This window comes from Giraffa tippelskirchi, chromosome Y (genome assembly GCF_054371585.1).
Source record: "Giraffa tippelskirchi isolate mGirTip1 chromosome Y, T2T-mGirTip1v1.2.pri, whole genome shotgun sequence".
NCBI classification, from domain to species: Eukaryota; Metazoa; Chordata; class Mammalia; order Artiodactyla; family Giraffidae; genus Giraffa; species Giraffa tippelskirchi.
This window is the reverse complement of record NC_137290.1, coordinates 6,322,744-6,341,258: the sequence shown is the minus strand read 5'-3', so window position 1 is coordinate 6,341,258 and position 18,515 is coordinate 6,322,744. Positions and strand designations below refer to the sequence as shown.

The 18,515-nt window shown below is 52.7% G+C and overlaps 2 protein-coding genes across 10 annotated transcripts in view; one reads left to right on the top strand and one right to left on the bottom strand.

Moving 5' to 3' along the window:
• Positions 1–2,398, top strand: part of LOC145537847 (G-protein coupled receptor 143-like) — a 29,833-nt gene extending 27,435 nt beyond the window's left edge. Inside the window, exon 9 of the mRNA XM_081568795.1 lies at positions 1,963–2,398. Within this exon, the coding sequence (XP_081424921.1) occupies positions 1,963–2,057 (95 nt within the window). The 3' untranslated portion in view covers positions 2,058–2,398. The remainder of the gene's footprint in view (positions 1–1,962) is intronic.
• Positions 2,399–6,135: 3,737 nt separating this feature from the next.
• LOC145537845 (F-box-like/WD repeat-containing protein TBL1X) overlaps positions 6,136–18,515 on the bottom strand; it is a 247,994-nt gene continuing 235,614 nt past the window's right edge. For all 9 annotated transcript variants that reach the window (XM_081568790.1, XM_081568786.1, XM_081568793.1 and 6 more), the window contains 6 exons: positions 18,318–18,439; positions 15,692–15,766; positions 15,065–15,192; positions 12,198–12,363; positions 10,428–10,529; positions 6,136–9,643 (listed from right to left, as the gene is read on the bottom strand). In XM_081568790.1, coding sequence (XP_081424916.1) covers positions 9,617–9,643; positions 10,428–10,529; positions 12,198–12,363; positions 15,065–15,192; positions 15,692–15,766; positions 18,318–18,439 — 620 coding nt within the window. In that variant the 3' untranslated portion in view covers positions 6,136–9,616. The remainder of the gene's footprint in view (positions 9,644–10,427; positions 10,530–12,197; positions 12,364–15,064; positions 15,193–15,691; positions 15,767–18,317; positions 18,440–18,515) is intronic.

Here is an 18,515-nt window from a genome sequence, read left to right as displayed (position 1 = left end):
TTGGTCATAATCGTAGCCTCTTCCTGTATCTCAGGCTTCTCCAGGTATTTCCATCCCTGAGGCTCTCTTTTCTCCTCCTTGAGTCTTCTCAAAAACTCTGCACATGTTAAATAGGACTCGCTTCTGCCTGTCTTGATACATTAGTGTCTTAATGCTCAGAGGGACTTGTGCGGCCTCCCCCTGACGTCAAGGCCGCAACCCCACAGGATTTATGCATCCCACATTTGTTTATGGAGCACCTTCTGTGTGTCAGGGGCCACACATACTACTGTGACTAACAGAGACAAACGAACTGTCCACTGACACTGTCCATTCCAGTGGCAGACAGAATGAAAATCACAGAGAACTGAAGGACATCCCTGGTGGTCCATGGGGAAGAATCCACCTGCCAGTGCCAGGGACACAGGTTTGATCCCTGGGCCGGGAAGATTCTACATGCTAGGGGGCAACTAAGCCCATGCACCACAAGTACTGAGCAGGAAGTGCTGTGAAGGCCCCCAGTGGTTCCTTGGTGGTCCTTGGTGCTATGAAGGACTCTTGGTGGTCCGGTGGTGAAGAATTTGCTTTGCAGTGCAAGGAACACCAGTCTGACCCCTAGTCCGAGAAGATCCCACAGGCCACGGGGCAACATGGAGCCCATGTGCCACCAACTACTCGGCCTGTGAGCCACAAATACTGAAACCCGTGCACCCTAGAGCCTGTGCTCTGCAACAAGAAAAGCCACCGCAATGACAGGCCCGCTTACTGCAACCAGAGAAAGCCCACGTGTAGCAACAAAGGCCCAGCACAGCTATAAACAAATAATTTAAAAGAATGCACTTAAAGCACAAGTGACTCAAGGAAAAAAAAAAAAGTTGGACATCATCGAAGTTAAAAAAATAAAGGAAAAAGGAAGTGCTGTGAACAACGGCGTATCTGTAGAGGGCAGGAGAGTGGTTTTAGCGAGCTGTCCAGGACACCTCCTTGAGAATGAAGTAACATTTCAGTTGACACCTGAGTGCAGTGTGGGAGTGAGAAAATCGGGAGAGCTTCACCGGCAGAAAAGGGGATGTGCAAAGGCCCTGTGGCAGGACTCAGCTTGGGTGTAAAGAAGCCCGTCCCTGAAGGTTGTGAGTGAGCAGAGGGCCATGACGGGAACAGGCTGCAACCATCCGTAGGGCGTGTAGGTTGAGGAAATTTGGGATTTGGAGGTTTTCAGCAACGGCAGTCACCTGCCTCACGCACAGTTGAAAAGGCCACCCTTCCCTGTCTTCCATGGCTCATTCCTGACACACACACACGCACACACACACACAGACACCCCCTAGAACCTGGCACAACAGCAGGCAAGCCTGGGTATTTCTGCCCCGAGAGAATAATCCTCACATCTGTTCCCACAGGGTCCGGAGGAAGGTGTGTCATTGGGATGGATTAAACTGGCCTCAAGGAGTACAGTTTCGACAAGTGATGCCTGCTTTGATTCCACTGATTGCTCCCCACACCCTTCCTCCTCCTCCAACCACGTGGCATCATCCGTGCAAAGGCCACTCTCAGTTTTAGTAAGAGAAGTTCTTCCGGGCACCTCCTGGAATTGTCACCTCCGGGTGACTACGGAGCCCCACTGCCCGAGTGACCTCACCCCTGGGACCGCAGAACACTGAGATATGGGGACCCCTGACTTAGCGCGAGTCCCAGGGCCCCGAAGCTGCACGGTGTCAACAGGCCTGGTTTCTATTTGGTCTGCAGCGTCCACTGGGTTTGGCTGAGAGTGTCGGAAGGCGGGGTTGTGGGGTGGATACAGTCATTCCATCAATCAAGTTGCCCGAGATGATTGTGTAGGGTTCGCTCTGTCCTTTGGGATGCTTTAATCCCACGTAGGTGCAAGTATTGTGTATTTTTCTTTTTTCTCTTTTGAAGACAGCCGTGCAGCTTCTGAAAGGCACTCCCAGACACCGGCCCGTGACAGTCTTTCTTCCTCCCCAGGTTCCGACGGCAGCACCATCGAAATCCACATCACAAGCGTGTCCCGCGGCGGAAAGGCGGTGGACTCTCTTCTGAAAGTCCGAGAAGACCCGTAGAGAGGACGAGACAGGGGGGTCCGGACCCTGTGTGTGTTTTCAGACGCGAGGGTTCTCAGCCCTCACGACAGTGCTCTCGCCCACGGTCAGCGCACTGTGGGGTGTAGGGTCCCCCCACTCAATCTTCCTGCCGTCACAGTTAAGAGCGTGTTCCCTGGCAGCCTCTGTGTGATGCAGAGGACCACCGTTGACTGCTTGGGAACAAAAAGCAGCTGGAGACCAGCAGCCTGTCCGCAGTCTCCGTGGACATTCGTTTTTCTGATCTGGTCGTAATGTCAACGCCAGATCCAGGTCCTCGGAAGAGTTAATCACAACCACAATAATAAAGTAGTTGTGTCCGAGCTCGCAGCCTGACTTGGGGTCCGTCTGAGTAACACCTCTAAGCAAACGTTCTTGTTTAAGGTAAGTGATGATGCAGGGACTGCTGATGCACCTGGAAGAGAGTTCTGCATCCACCATTAGGGGGGCAGAGGAGGGCAGCCTTGGACCAGCCGTTTATTTAGCCTTCGGTCGGTCCTCAGCTGTGTTGAGCGGTGGCGATTCAGTCTAAGGAAGGCTTCCGTTCAGTTCAGTTCAGTGGCTCAGCTGTGTCCGACTCTTTGTGACCCCATGGGCTGCAGCACGCCTGGCCTCCCTGCCCATCACCAGCTCCCGGGGCTTGCTCAAAGGCATCTCCATTGAGCCGGTGATGCCATCCAACCATCTCATCCTCTGTCGTCCCCTTCTCCACCTGCCCCCAATCTTTCCCGGCATCAGTCTTTTCCAAGGAGTCAGTTCTTCGCATCAGGTGTCCAAAGTATTGGAGCTTCAGCATCAGTCCTTCCAATGAATATTCAGGACTGATTTCCTTTAGGATGGACTGGTTGGGTCTCCTTGCAGTCCAAGGGACTCTCAAGACTCTTCTCCAACACCACAGTTCAAAAGCATCCATTCTTCGGCGCTCAGCTTTCTTTATAGTCCGACTCTCACATCCACACACGACTATGGGAAAAACCGTAGCTTTGATTATATGGGCTTAGGACCTGACTCTGCTCAGATCATTGCCTACATTTCCATCTCTCCATAATTTTACATATATAATAATATAAAGCTGTTCTTTTAGCATCCATGAGAGGTTTGTTCTGGAACCCCCACGGATACCAAAATCCACGGATGCCCCCCACATCTGTGTGGTCTGCATTCGCAGGGCAGTGTGGACGACTGTTTACAGATTTTATGTATTATAAACATACATGTGTATGTACGTATTTGGGGACAAAAATATTGTACGTACTACATACAGGAGACACAAGCCACCTAGGTAAGTATGGCACAAGCACACAGCATTTCCTCAGTTCTGCCGGGTGACCCTCGTTCACATCAAGATTAGGACTCTTGTCTCGCTCTGGAAAAGCTGTCCAGGCTGCTTTTCGATTTGTGCTTTTTGAGTCCTAGGGCCACAGATGGGATTCAGGGCATCCCACGACTGTGACCGTGGTACCCAGGGCCGTACGCTCCTAAAGCTGCACTTGTTATTATATCACAGCCACCTTGACCCAAAGTGTCCAGCAGCAGTAAAAAGGAGTTTTGAGCCTTTCTGGGTTCTTCACCTCTGTATCGATATCCCGTCTGCCCCAATCATCAGAAGTCCCGAGACCTCTCCTCTGAGGGTTCCCCCTGCCGAGTGAGACACAGCCCCAGCCCCACTCTAGAGCAAAGATGCCAGCCGCTGGCCTTCCTAGGCTCCCTTGCAGCTCGAGCATGTCTCAGACGGGCCTGGTGCGGCCGATGAGACTCACGCCCCAAGTCTAAGTGGGAAGCTGATGTGCAAGGCAATGGGCTGTGCAGAAGCAATTCCGGGGAGGGGTTGGCAGCTGGCACGTCTGCTTTGGAAGGCAGCCTGGGTGAACCCCTAGGGGCCAGCCCAGCGTCCGGCATCGAGCTGCGGGCAGCTCCCCAGTGCTGTGTGTTGCCTGCATGGGCCCGATTCTGTGCCTGGCTCTGGGTGGTTCTGGCCCCACCCCCACACCTGGGATACCCCAGAGCTGCTCAGAATACTTGTCAGTCATTCTTTCTGGCTTGTGTTAGCCAGAGTCCAGTTTGGCTCAGCTGGTAAAGAATCTGCCTGCAATGCAGAAGACCTGGGTTGGAAAGATCCCTTGCAGAAGGGAAGGGCTACCCACTGCAGTATTCTTACCTGGAGAATTCCATGGACAGAGGAGCCTGGTGGGCTACACATAGTCCACGGGGTCGCAAAGAGTCGGACATGACTGAAGCGACTGTTTCACTTTCAGTTCAGTTCAGTTGCTCAGCCGTGTCCAACTCTTTGCCACCCCACGGACTGCAGCATGCCAGGCCTCCCTGTCCATCACCAACTCCTGGCGTGTACTCAAACTCACGTCCATTGACATGAGTTTCACTTTCCCACACCTTAAACAAGTGTTCAAATGAGCCTACTCATTGCCCTATTGCGAAGATTCCCCACCTCCTCATTCACAATCATGTTTTTGGTGGAGTTTGTCTCAGCACCTCGGCTCAAGCATAAGTGTTTCCCTTGACAGGCTCTCCCATGCTCCAGAGTATTATTAACTTCAAGGTTCAGGGGAAGGTAACACTTTTAACAGTCCCTGCCCGCCCCCACCCTTGTGGAGTCTCCCTCACCTTACGGGGCTCCCTCACTTCGACTCCCCAAGCTGCCCTCTGGGTGGACCTGCATCTTAAGTTTACTTACCTTACGCGTGGATTAAGACACTTGCAGAAAAAGGGAGCCAGGGAGCCAGGCTGGGGAGAAAAAACAGAACAAAAATTCCACCCAATTCTGAGTCTTTCGTAAAGGGCCTTATCTGCTCTCCACGCCTTCTCACGCGTGTAACTAGTGATTTCCAGACTCCCAGCACCGACAGTGACCAACACCAGTGCCCACAGGGGCACAGAAACCTCCCCACGAGTAGGAAGAACGCCTCGAGGACCTTTTAGGAACATCACCCAGATGCGGGCCCCTAAAAAAAAAAAACAAAGTTCTCTGCTCCGTGAGTGGAAACTCGGATTCCCAAAATAAATTGGGGAGGGGGGCAGTTCTCAGTGGACAAATATTTTTAGAATCACTGCAGCAGAGGGTTCCATAGAGATGAAAGTTAGGTGAGAGCTCGGACAACCTGGTCTCAACCCAGTTTCCGTCACAGCAGACAAACAGACCTCCTGGAAGCTGTGACCGAGCTACCAGCGTGTTGCTGCAGCTACACAAGCCCGAGTTCCACCACCCTTGTTTACCGGTGGTTAAGTCCCACCACCACGCACCGTGCACCCCAGTGGATTCCCGACACAGGTCAGCCCAGACCCTTCAGCAGCAGGGCTCGAGAGTGCTCAGAGCTTCACCCCAGATCCGCCGCGTGAGAGCACGCTCGGGCAGCCGGGTAAGGCTTACAAAAAAAGAGAAAAAAGCAAAACCAGGCATGGCTGCACCCCGGGAGACACTGGGGCAGAAGCCATAGTGCAGGTCGGGCGCGATTCCAGCGCAGGGTCAGCTTGTGGCCTGAGGACACGGGGCTCTTTGGGGTGACTCACGTGCATGGCCAAATGCAGCCTGTCTCGCCGCCTCTGTGTCAGCTCCCTGCTGCCTATCCCCAGGGGGGTGGACATCGCTTCAAAGTGACCATGTCACTTCTGTTTACTGATTACAGTGGCATAAAGGGAACCCGTCACCGTCTGCAGCGCCTGGTCACCGGCATCCCTACGACTTTAGGTTCTTCTAACTCTATTCATCCTGGGACTCAAAACTGCCAGCGACCCAGGCCTGCCCACAGGAGAACATGCCTCTGCTTTCTGACTTTTCTAAAAAGTTTCAGCCAGCCTGAAACAAAGTAACGAGAAGGGAACTAGTTAGAAAAAAAAAGCATGCTCGCCTTTCACATCATAACGCATCTACACCCTCTGGTCTCTTCACCTGGTTTACAACCGGCTGGTTGTAAAAGCAGCTCCGGCCCCTGCCTGTGTCTCCTGGAGAAAAAAACGCAAGAGCTTGGGGACTTGACTCAGCGGAGTCAGCGTGGGCCCCCCAGACATGCTGCCCAAGACGAACAAGAAAAGCACACGCGGAAAGTTCTCTATCAAAATAGAGCAATTTATTCAAGACAACCGAATAATGGTCTGTTGATTCTCTCTTGGAACAAATGAGCCATCGCGCACACACACACACACACACACACACAAACACACACACACGGTGATTCTCTTTCCGGGAGCGCGTGAGGGTGAGGGTTGCGGTGGAGAGAACGGAACGGGGTGGGGGGCCCGTGTGGATGGAACAGAAGCTGGAAGATGCAGACAGAAGGACATCTGGCTGAACGTCTGACACAGACAATAAAAACCGCAGAAGCCAGAAATTCACAAACCTCAGGGAGCGGCGGGAGGGAAACACTCTGCATGGGACGGGGAACAACAACAAAAAAAGTGGGCTGAAAGGTTAAAAAAGAAAAGAAAAAAAAACACGGAACAAAGCAGACCCTTACTCCTTACAAAGTGCATTTCGCTTGGCTCCGAGATCTCTTTTCAGAAAGACAAAGTGAACGGCTGCAGTTCTGTAGCCTTCGAGTGGGATCGGACGTGCTTCCCCGGGTGTGCGTACGTGCGTGCGGGACGAGCTCCCCGGCACGAGCTCCCCGGCACGGTGGACGGTTACGGGGAGGATCTGTGCATGCTTCTCTGCTTTCAGCACCAAGGTGCCATCTGGGCACCGAGGACTGCCAAGTGCTGTACACGACGTCAAGCAGCCGCCTGCACTGACGAAGCGATGTGCCCACCGAGCGCTGGCAGAGGGCGCAGTTCCATCCAACGCTGACTCAGGGCAGGGATGGTTTCCAGGGGTGCTGGCTGCCTCCTCCTCGTGGTCCCCACTCCGGGGCCTCTTCAACCGACGGTACACGGGCAGTTCCGCCTTCCTCAGCAGCATCAGGTCATCGCCACGCCCGGTATCCAGTCCGTGTCCTTGGCCTTAGAGCCCCCCTGGCTCCAACCTGGCAACTTCCAGCTTGGTTCAGGTTTACCTGGAGGCCAACGTCAACACTTGGGAGACCCTGCGTACCGACCTCCCCGTGACGATCCCTCTGGTGAGCCTTTTATACTGAATCCTACCATCTCCACCCTCCAGCAGCGTTTGGCTCATCAAATGCAAACCGCGTCCGACCCGGACAGCTGATGCCGTGTGTACAGTGACAGGTTTTCATTCGGGGAAGTGTCCAGATGGTGTTCGACTAGACCTCTGCAAACCGCATCTCAAAGCTAATCATTCTGGGGGTGGGGCAGTGATTATCCATGGACCCCCTAAGGGTGTCTGCTATCTTCAAAGGTGGGAGTGGAGACTCCAACAGAACATGGACCTTCTGAAAGGTTCAGCGTTTACATAGAGCAGAGCCTGAAGAACTCGCCCGACCTGTGAACAGAGCGCCTTCTGGTCTTCTGCCGGCAGGCGGGGCGGGGGGGGGGGGGGGGGGGGTGTTGAAAAACTCTCAGGTATGACTTGTTAATGAGCTGAGAGAGATGAATGAACTCTGGCTTTGGGGCTGCTCCTGGGACAATGCAACTGTTGCAGGAGGGCCCGGCCATGACTTTTGGGTCCATGGACGGACACCACCACCCTCGGAATACCATCCGGGCCTGTTGCTGGAACACAAAAGGGCTGCAACCTACCCACTGCCAGCCCCACCCTCCCCGCTGGGGGGATAAGCCCAGAGGCCCCACTGCTAATTTACAAGCTGGGTCAGCATCGGGTCATGACAATGTTAAGTACAAAGGTCACCTGATTCAAGGGAAAGGAAAACTCCCCTAGGGACACACACAGCCATGTTTAATTTTTTTTTTTAAAAATAGTAAAAAGATTCATTGTTTAAAAAAAAAAGGACAATTTCTTTCTCCTGACCTGCTGCCAGAGGAAGCAAATTGTGATGGTGGCCTGTGAAGGGACCAGTGACACACCCTACCTCTGTTAGTTCACCGCCCAGGACTGAAAAGCCCTCCCTGGTCGCCTCTGTCGGTGTGAGACCCCGGGAGGTCCCGGAGGCCCCTCCGGTTGGTCAGCCCTGGAGGGACTTGGCCGAACTGCTCCTGGTTTGGAGGGGGGTGGCCCCGCCGGTGGCCCCGAGTCTTGAACGAGGTGGCGGCACTGGCATTGTTGAACGGGGCGGTTCCGACGGCCCCTTTTCAAAGTGATGCTGGTTCTGGGAACCCCTCTTGGGCTCGAGGGCACCCCCTTGTCCGTGGCTCCCCGGCCGGCGGCTACGGTCCGACGCACCCAGAAAAAAAAAAAATGCCCAGGTCTTCCTGGAGCAGAAAAGGGGCTGGGGTCTTCCTCTCTGGCCGCACAGACCAGCCCTGAGGCCGACCCCAGAGCTGCCCACCCAGAGTCCCCTCCTTGCTGCCTTCCACCAAGCTGAAAGTGAAGGGACCCTCTACCTGTATTTCCCTAAAGGTTTCTTTTTGTTGTTGTTAAATATGAATCACACAAAGCTCTCATGTCTGAATGGCCATTTTACGATTTTAAAATTGTTTTAACATAAAAAATATCTTTTTTTTCTTCTCCAAAAATACTCCAGGCTCTTTCTTTTATAAGTCACTCTTTTTTTTTTCTTCTTCCCCCTCCTGTAAAAAGTCCCCCTTGCCCTGCCTTCTTACATAAAGCACTTATCATGCGCCGAAAGTGCCCTTGAGACTGGAAGATGGGAGGCGACTATGGGGGGGGAGGGAAATGGGGGAGGGGTGGGGGAGGGAAATAGGGGGTCGGGAGGGGAAGATGCAGGCAAGAAAGCTGTCATCAGAGACTCTCACCGCATCCGCATCCGAGAGAGGGGCTGTCTCAACGGTGCGTGGAACAACAGCAAAGAAGCAACACACCCAGGAACAGTTTCCACCTGGGTCCCAAGGCCTGACCCCTACCCCCACCCCAACCCCAGCAACCAAGACGACAGGACTCCAGCCCATAGAAACACCACGGGGACAAAGGTTCTAGAAAATAGAAACTGTTGGCATTACAAAGGTACCCATTTCATCCATACAAACTGGTCTTTCCAAAGTCCTCGTGAGAGTTTAACTGTAGTGTCCAAATTTTTAGGGGGAAAAGAAAAACCCAAAAAGACCCACTGACGGGAGGAGTTTTTCCTCCCCTTTTGGTTTATCACGGCATTTTTTTTTCCTTTTTTCGTTTTGGCACAGCCTTTGCTTTTTTTTCTGTTCCTCTCAACCATCGGAGCCTGTTCTGGGTGGAAACCGATCCAGCTAATGGTGCCTTCGCGCTCCCCCGGGGCTGGACATTCCGGGTGGAAACCATTCCTTTCCCCCCCTCTTTGATAGGACTTGCGTGTGTGTTTTCCGTTTTAAACTTCTCGGTGAAGGTTACGAAAAAAAAAAAAAAAAAAAGAGAGACTCCTGTGGCCGGGGATGACTTGGTCTCAAAGGACACTCCCTAAGGTCAGGTTGGCGCTGTTGCGGAGCTGACGGAATTGTGTCTTAATAGTGCTACAACCCCACACGTCCACTGCTGGTCCGTTAGAATTCTCTTCTCGTGTCTATAATATTTTTTCTGTGTGTGTTTACTTTCGCAGATCTAACACGCACACCTGGAAGGAGAGAGAAAAGCGCCCGTTATCTTGACAGGCAACACAAGATGCCCTTAAGAGCAGAGGATGGCACATGGCCCATGGACCAAATCCGGCCCGCCATCCACTTTTTTATAAATAAAGTTTTATTTGCACACATCTGGGGGGGCGGGCAGCCAGGCTGACACTCAGCCAGCCATCGTCCTGCCCTACAGCTCAGGGCAATTCCAAGTGCAGACGTGAATCTGAAAGCTGGGCACCTCAGGGGACCAGCAGCGGGTTACTGGGACCCAGGAGACCGGTGGAACAGAAGGTTGGGCCTTGGTCACCAGAGGGCCTGGGTGGGAGCACAGACGTGGAAGCCAAGGGTGGACCAAGTTGCTCAGCACCTGTGATGTGGGGGGGTCACTTCTCTGCTGCGGGGGTAGGTCCTGAGCACCCTAAGAGTTCCAGCAGCAGGGCTCGGTTTCCACATCAGGTACCAGCAACCCCCCACCCCCCCAAAAGCACTAACAACTCAAATGCCTCCAGACACTTCCAATGTCTTCAGGGGTGCAACTGATGCAGCTGAGAACCACCAATTCCACCAAAAAAAGAAACCATCATTCAGGAAGCGAGAAGAGACATCTGCTCCCAGAGCACTGCCCAGCCCAGACGCTTCCTTCACCAACACGCAAATCCAAAGCCCATCATGGCCCTGGGAGTGCACCCACGTGGGTCTCAGGGGTCTGGACCGTTCATGTTCCCACCCTCCCCAAACCCTCCCCTCCTCTCCTGCCCGGAGAAACCCCAGGGTGCCACTTACGGAGCCGTCTGACGCACTGGCGCCCACTTTGTCGCCCCGGGCGTTCCAGCACACCTCGAAGATGCCCCCCGTGCCTCGGTAGCTGTGGACGAGACTTCCACTCTGCAAAGCAAGGGCATCATCACTCGAGAGGCGGAACGTGGGTGAGGCCACCTCCCGCCCCCCATCCCGGGGATGCCAGCCCAGAAGCTTCCGAAGACACGGATGTTAATAGAACTTTCAGTTAAAGGGGCTCTGGTGGCTACAGGAACATGTGAGTCAAAACTGCAGCCATGGGGGGTGGGCGTAACTGACCCACGGCTGGCCCCCGAGAAGGCCTCTATGGTTTCCACTGAGCTCACGTCTTCTGGGTGGTGGGAGTGGGGGGTCGTTCCCGGGATCGCTGAGCGCAGCTGGGAGACAGAGACAGCTTGGGGGGCAGGAGAAAGTCAGCAAGATCGGATTATGTGCTTATATTTCAACCAGGCGTCCGGCTCACTGGGCATTCAAGGGAGCCTCAGAATGACTCAAGAGAGTTTTATCATGTAGGGGGAAGAAAAAGGATGCAAAATGTGGGACGCTGCTGTATACAGCACGGGGACCTCAGCGATGACCTGGAGGCTTGAGATGGGTGGGGAGAGGGAGGTTCAAGAGGGAGGGGAAATATGTATACATATGGCTGATTCCCTTGCTGCATGGCAGAAATCAAACTGTAAAAAAAACACAATTATCCTCCGATTTAAAAACAAACAAAAAACGGTGGGTAAAATGACTTGATGAGCGGCTCATGGCAGGCAGAACGCAGGTGATGATGGCCATTTTTCTGAAAGTCAAGAATCCTCCTGCGATGCCGAGTTCGATCCCTGGGTCGGGAAGATGCCCCCGGAGAAGGGAACAGCTACCCTACTCCACCATTCTTGCCCGGAGAAGCCCATGGTCAGAGGAGCCTGGCAGGCTATGTAATGTAAGTCCATGAGGTTGCAAGAGTCAGACACGACTGAGGGACTGAGCACACACATAGGCGGCCGTCAGCCGGGTTTTACATGAGGGGCCACTGTCGCGTCTCGTTTGCCAAGAAGGCACGATCGTGTGAGGCGGCTGCAGAGGAGGAGCCCGAGGTCTCAGCGGACCACCCTCGGCCCCAGGCTGGCTAACGTGGCAGCCGTTACTACCTCCCTTGAGAAAGCAGGTCATCAGTGTCAGCCAGGCCTCAGGGCGCACCAAGGGGGCGGCAGATTGAAAAGAGGCCGCTTCATGCATCCTGGGACCACATGCAATGTCTGCCGCTGTCAATGGAAGGCAGCGGCGGGTGCAGGGTTTCCTGCCGAGGACGCAGAAAAAAAATAACCCAAGTCCCTGGCAGGGGTGACCCAGCACGCACACGGAGCCCAGGGCAGAGGGCGCTGGGGGGACGTCCCCGCTGGGGAAGCGGGGAGGTGTCTAGGTCCATGTCCCAGGCGAGGCGTTCCTGAGTGCAAACTCAGGTTCTGGGTTGCCGAGAAACTGAAATCAAATTGCTAGTCGCTCACTCGTGTCCGACTCTCGGCGACCCCATGGACGGTAGCCCGCCAGGCTCCTCTGTCCATGGGATTCTCCAGGTGAGAACACTGGAGTGGGTAGCCATTCCCTTCTGCAGGAGAATCTTCCCGACCCAGGGATCGAACCCGTGTCTCCCGCACTGCAGGCAGATTCTTTACCATCTGAGCCACCAGGGAAGCCCACGGGTTAGTGAGAACTTGACTGTACTGGGTGTGGGGCGGGGACCTGGGCAGCGGGAATGCCGGGGTTTACCTGAGTGTTCCAGATGTGCACACACTTGTCGAAGGAGCCGCTGGCCAAGTACTTCCCGTCGGGGCTGAAGGCCACGCTGTACACGGGTTCCTGGTGCTTGGTGAGGGTGTGGATGCACACGCCCCGCTCCACGTCCCAAAGTCGGACGGTAGAATCGAACGAGGCGCTGGAAAGACCGCACAGACAAGGTCACCGCGGGTGCCCGCGGGTTCAAAGGTCACCACAGCCGCCGGCAGCTTCCCGCCAGTCTCCCGAAGACGCGGCTCTCACAGTGGGAGTGACTTTCCTGTCCGGACTCTGAACGTTTCAGAGACCGTAAGTGGGTACCTCTTCCTCTTCTAGAACGTGACTCAAGACACACCGAACACAGAGCCATGGTCCAGGAAGGGGACACATGTATGCCTGTGGCCGATTCATACTGAGCTATGGCAAAAAACCATCACAACATCGTAAAGTGTTTCTCTTCCAGTTGAGAGAAATGAAAAAAGAAAGTCATGCAATAAATCTCTTTCCCTTTTTGGGTGCCGTTATCAGGGGAACAAATTGACAGCCACACTCATTTATTTCTGCATTTCTCTGAGACATGAACGATACGTATTCGGGACATTTTCTAACACGAGTCCCACCACTGACAACATACGTATCGCTGGCAAGTAAAACAAAGCTGAAAATAAAGCCGAGAGCCGTATTCGGGGAAATAGCTAAGTGAGCGAACACCGATTTTAATCCAACGGGAATTAAAATACAATCGCATCCAAATATATAGTCACACTCCTGGGAGCTGCAAATTTTAGTTACGTCTAAATCTAAAATAAGAGCGTGCGTTCATGCGTGCCAAGTTGTCCCATTCACGTCTGACTCTTTGCGACCCCATGGACTGCAGCCCGCCAGGCTCCTCTGTCCATGGGATTCTCCAGGCAAGAATACTGGAGTGGGTAGCCTTGCCCTCCTCCAGGGGATCTTCCCGAACCAGGGATCAAACCCACATCTCTTACAGCTCCTGCACTGGCAGGCAGTTTCTTTACCACTAGCACCACCGAGGAAGCCCACCCACCACAAAGCTGTTTCACTCGGCATTTCTTCCTTCTTCTGGGACTTACATGCATCCCTTTATGCTTGGTGCCTAGAAGGCTCACTTACGCCCGTCATGGGTACCATGTGATTCAAAAGCACTTTACAAGTCATCCAAAAAAAAAAAAAAATAGTGTTCTGTTCCTAGACCTTTAAATGGATTTCAGGACAGTGACTTGCAATAAGAGGGTAACAGCTCTCATGTTTTTCTGGATCAGCTTTTCAGCTGAGGCAGGAATTCCTTTCTGCGTTTTCTGAGAGATGGCCTCGGGTCAGGCACTTTCAGTAACAGACTGTTCATCCCACTGCTCTGTGACAAAGACAAGGGGAGGGAGGTTCCCCCTCATTTACAGCAGGGCTGGGCCACCGGCCACTTCTCCCCACCACCCCACCCTCTGCGATTCCGCAGAAAAACAACCACTGCCGCTTCCTGGCTGCATTCCTCCCAAGTCCTGTGTTTCCCAGGCCAGACACACACCCACGCTTCGTAGGATGATGGTCTCCAGAACCCTCACTCTGGGAATCTCTTTAGCTTGTGTTCCTCAAGGTTCTTAATAAAATATCCTACTGGGAGTGCAACATTGTATCCTGCATGAGGTCCGACCAGGACCGGGAACACACAAGTCTGCCTAACACAGCCTCAGTGATGAGCTTTTTGCGGACTTCTCACCATTCGGGTCCCTTCTGACGTGTCACTGACTGACTACTCCTCTGCCTCCGAGGCTGGTGTCTTAGGAGGTTTTACTGTATAAACCAGGGGTCCCCATCCTCCGGGACCTGATGCCTGGTGATCCGAGGTGAAGCAGATGCGATCATAACACAGACAAAGGGCATGATCAATGTACTGTGCTCGAATCATCCTGAACCCTCACAAAAGTGATTTTCCATAAAACTGGGCCCTGGTGCCAAGAAAGCAGGGGACAGCCAGGATGAATGGTTAAATGAAGTCAAAGTCGCTCAGTAGCGTCTGACTCTTTGCGACCCCATGGACTATACAGTCCATGGAATTCTCCAGGCCAGAACACCGGAGTGGGTAGCCTTTCCCTTCTCCAGGGGATCTTCCCATCACAGGGACTGACCCCAGGTCTCCCGCATTGCAGGTGGATTCTTTACCAGCTGAGCCACCAGGGAAGCCCAAGCACACTGGAGTGGGTAGCCTCTCCCTTCTCCAGTGGATCTTCCCAACCCAGGAATCAAACCAGGGTCTCCTGCATTGCAGGCAGATTCTTTACCAACTGAGCTATCAGGGAAGGCCAACCAAGCCCGAGGTCCAAGCTAGCTTGTTTCCTTTTGTCATTTGTAGTAAAAACCTTCACCAAAGTGCCAGGAGACTGGAGATACACAATTCCTCCCTCCAGCCTCAAGGTAACAGCATCCTTATCGCAACTTAGCCATCACGTGAGAACCTCTATCTCACCGCCCTTTCACAGTGAGCGGTCTCTCCCTTTGACTAACTTTGAGTCGCTCAGTCGTGTCTGACGTTTTGCAACCCCACGGACTGTAGCCAGCCAGGCTCCTCTGTCCATGGGATTCTCCAGGCCAGAACACTGGAGTGGGTAGCCTTTTCCCGTCTCCAGGAGAACTTCCCAACCCAGGGACTGAATCCAAGTCTCCTGCATTATAGGCAGACTCTTTAGCATCTTGAGGGCATAAACACATTTGCAAGACACCCTGACAGCACCTCGTGGTCTCTTGGGGACATGAGTGACTTTTACCGGCCGCGTGGCTGGCACAGCCTCAGCGACCGAGGCTGCTTTTGGGAACCGAGCCTGGGGTGCGGGCTGTCTGTCCTTTACCTCGCCAGCATGATGCTGGAGTTGGGGTTGCTGGTGGCCGGCCCGGTGGGACTCCATTTGATGGTATATATCTCTTTGCTGTGCGCCTGCAGGTCGTGGACACATGTGTCCTGCTTCATACTCCAGATCTAGGGGACGCAATGGGAACACGGTGAGCAAAGGCCGGCTCTCCCACCGGGGGGAGGTTTGGCACCGTTCCTGCCGTGAGCACTGCAGAGGTTTCTCTGTCCCTGGGAAGCTCACGTCCAGTGGGTTGGGCGGCTGACGAGGGGCAGGTGCTTCACAGGCAGAGGCGTCCACTGACCACCAGGGGGTGCCCGTGAGAAAGGCCAGGGGGGTCCATTCGACCATGGTCTGTCTGATCTGGGAAGCTAGGCAGGGTCGGGTCTCGTTAGTATTTGGATGGGAGAGAGCCCGTGGGAACGGAAGGAGGCTCCGCGGGACCCTCGACCGATAAACAGGGCTTCACTGCCGGGGCAAGCGGCAACATCGTTTGCAAAGAGAAAAGACGACAGAGACAGCAAGAGGGCTTATGACACAATGGACGGTCAGCTGCAGGAGCCCTGAGACTGAAGACGGGGCCCCGGGGGTCACCTAGGGTCACACGGCCCGACCTTGCAGCCTTACCTTCAATGTCATGTCATCAGAGCAGGAGGCTAGCAACATGCCAGAGGGATCCCATTTGATGGCGTTGACCTCATTCTGCAAGAGAGCAAAAGGTTTTCAAAAAAAAAAAAAAGAAACGAGGGCCAGGGAGTAGTAAGCACAACCGTCCAGCAGGGGGCAGGAGCGCTCTGTCCTCGCTGCAAAAAGCCTGGGAAGTGGAACACCATCTGAATGCAGAGTTCCAAAGAACAGCAAGTGGAGATAAGAAAGTCTTCCTCAGCGATCAATGCAAAGAAATAGAGGAAAACAATAGAATGGGCAAGACTAGAGATCTCTTCAAGAAAATCAGAGATACCAAGGGAACATTTCATGCAGAGATGGGCTCAATAAAGGGCAGAAATGGCAGGGACCTAACAGAAGCAGAAGATATTAAGAAGAGGTGGCAAGAATACACAGAAGAACTGTACAGAAAAGATCTTCACGACCCAGATAATCACGATGGTGTGATCACTCACCTAGAGCCAGACATCCTGGAATGTGAAGTCAAGTGGGCCTTAGAAAGCATCACTATCAACAAAGCTAGTGGAGGTGATAAGAGTTCCAGTCAAGTTATTTCAAATCCTGAAAGATGATGCTGTGAAAGTGCTGTACTCGATATGCCAGCAAATTTGGAAAACTCAGCAGGGGCCACAGGACTGGAAAAGGTCAGTTTTCATTCCAATCCCAAAGAAAGGAAATGCCAAAGAATGCTCAAACTACAACACAAATGCACTCATATCACACGCTAGTATAGTAATGCTCAAAATTCTCCAAGTGAGGCTTCAACAATACGTGAACTGCGAACTCCCAGATGTTGAAGCTGGATTTAGAAAAGGCAGAGGAACCAGAGATCAAATTGCCAACATCAGATGGAATCACTGAAAAAGCAAGAGGGTTCCAGAAAAACATCTACTTCTGCTTTATTGACTATGCCAAAGCCTTTGACTGTGTGGATCACAATAAACTGTGGAAAATTTTTAACGAGATGGGAATACCAGACTACCTGACCTGCCTCTTGAGAAATCTGTATGCAGGTCAGGAAGCAACAGTTAGAACTGGGCATGGAACAACAGACTGGTTCCAAATAGGTAAAGGAGTATGTCAAGGCTGTATATTGTCATGCTGCTTATTTAATTTATATGCAGAGCACATCATGAGAAAAGCTGGGCTGGATCAAGCACAAGCTGCAATCAAGATTGCCGGGAGAAATACCAATAATCTCAAGATATGTAGATGACACCACCCTTATGGCAGAAAGTGAAGAAGAACTAAAGAGCCTCTCGATGAAAGTGAAAGAGGAGAGTGAAAAAGTTGGCTTAAAGCTCAACATTCAGAAAACTAAGACTATGGCATCTGGTCTCATCACTTCATGGGAAATAGATGGGGAAACAGTGGAAACGGTGGCAGACGTTATTATTTTGGGCTCCAGAATCACTGCAGATGGTGACTGCAGCCATGAAATTAAAAGACGCTTACTCTTTGGAAGAAAAGTTATGGCCAACCTTGACAGCGTATTAAAAAGCAGAGACATTACTTTGCCAACAAAGGTCCGTCTAGTCAAGGCTATGGTTTTTCCAGTGGTCATGTATGGATGTGAGAGCTGGACTATAAAGAAAGCTGAGCACTGAAGAATGGATGCTTTTGAACTGTGGTGTTGGAGAAGACTCTTGAGAGTCCCTTGGACTGCAAGGAGATCCAACCAGTCCATCCTGAAGGGGATCAGTCCTGGGTGTTCATTGGAAGGACTGATGTTGAAGCTGAAACTCCAATCCTTTGGCCACCTGATGTGAAGAGCTGACTCATTGGGAAAGACCCTGATGCTGGGAAAGATTGAGGGCAGGAGAAGGGGACGACAGAGGATGAGATGATTGGATGGCATCACCGACTCAATGGACATGGGTTTGAGTAAACTCGGGAGTTGGTGATGGACAGAGAGGCAAAGAATCAGACACGACTGAGCAACTAAACCGGACTGAACTAACACAACCTTCCAGCAGGGGGCAGGAGCGCTCTGTCTTCTCTGCAAGAAGCCTGCTTGCATTCACCCTGGATGAGCAAGCACCACCCCGGGTTTCAGGCATATTTCCCTTTCCCCTTTCTCCTTCCTCCCTGATACAAAGTGCACAGTCATAGGCCCTACACAACCAGCCACCCTCAGCCGTATTTCTCCAAGGGGAAAACACACACACACACACACACAAAAATCACATCTAAGAAGGAAGCCAAATGAATTTACCTAGAGACCAGTATAAACGCAGTAAGCTATTTCGAAGCTGACTTTAAAAGTCATTTTCTTACTTTTTTTTTTCCCCCCCTTTATGTCCTCAGACGTTTTTATAATAGCTACTTTAAAGTCTTTCTTGCAAAATCCAACACCTGGCTCATGGCAGATAATTTAAAAAAATAAGAAAAAAAAAAATCCAAAAAAACCTGCCAACCCAGGTGGATAACTGACCACCGGAGGCAGCTATGATAGCCCCGAGGAGGCTGTAGAAGAATCAACCAGCAGTCACAGTAGGCTTTTAACCCTAGGCAGGGCCTAGCCGGTTTCCCAGCTCCCCACACACCTTCATGAACCTGAGGCCCCACAGTCAGGACCCGCACTTACCGTGTGTCCCTGGAACGTTTTGACGGGGCGGTCACAGCCGAGCCTGCAGACGTGAATACACATGTCTGTGCTGCAGGACGCAAAGGTAGTGTTGTTCTGCCAGTCCACGTCGAGAGCAGGGGCTGCAGAGAAGCAAAGGGCGGAGGGGTGGGCGACAGGGCACGACACGGGCATTTAGCCGGTGTGCACAGAGCTCAG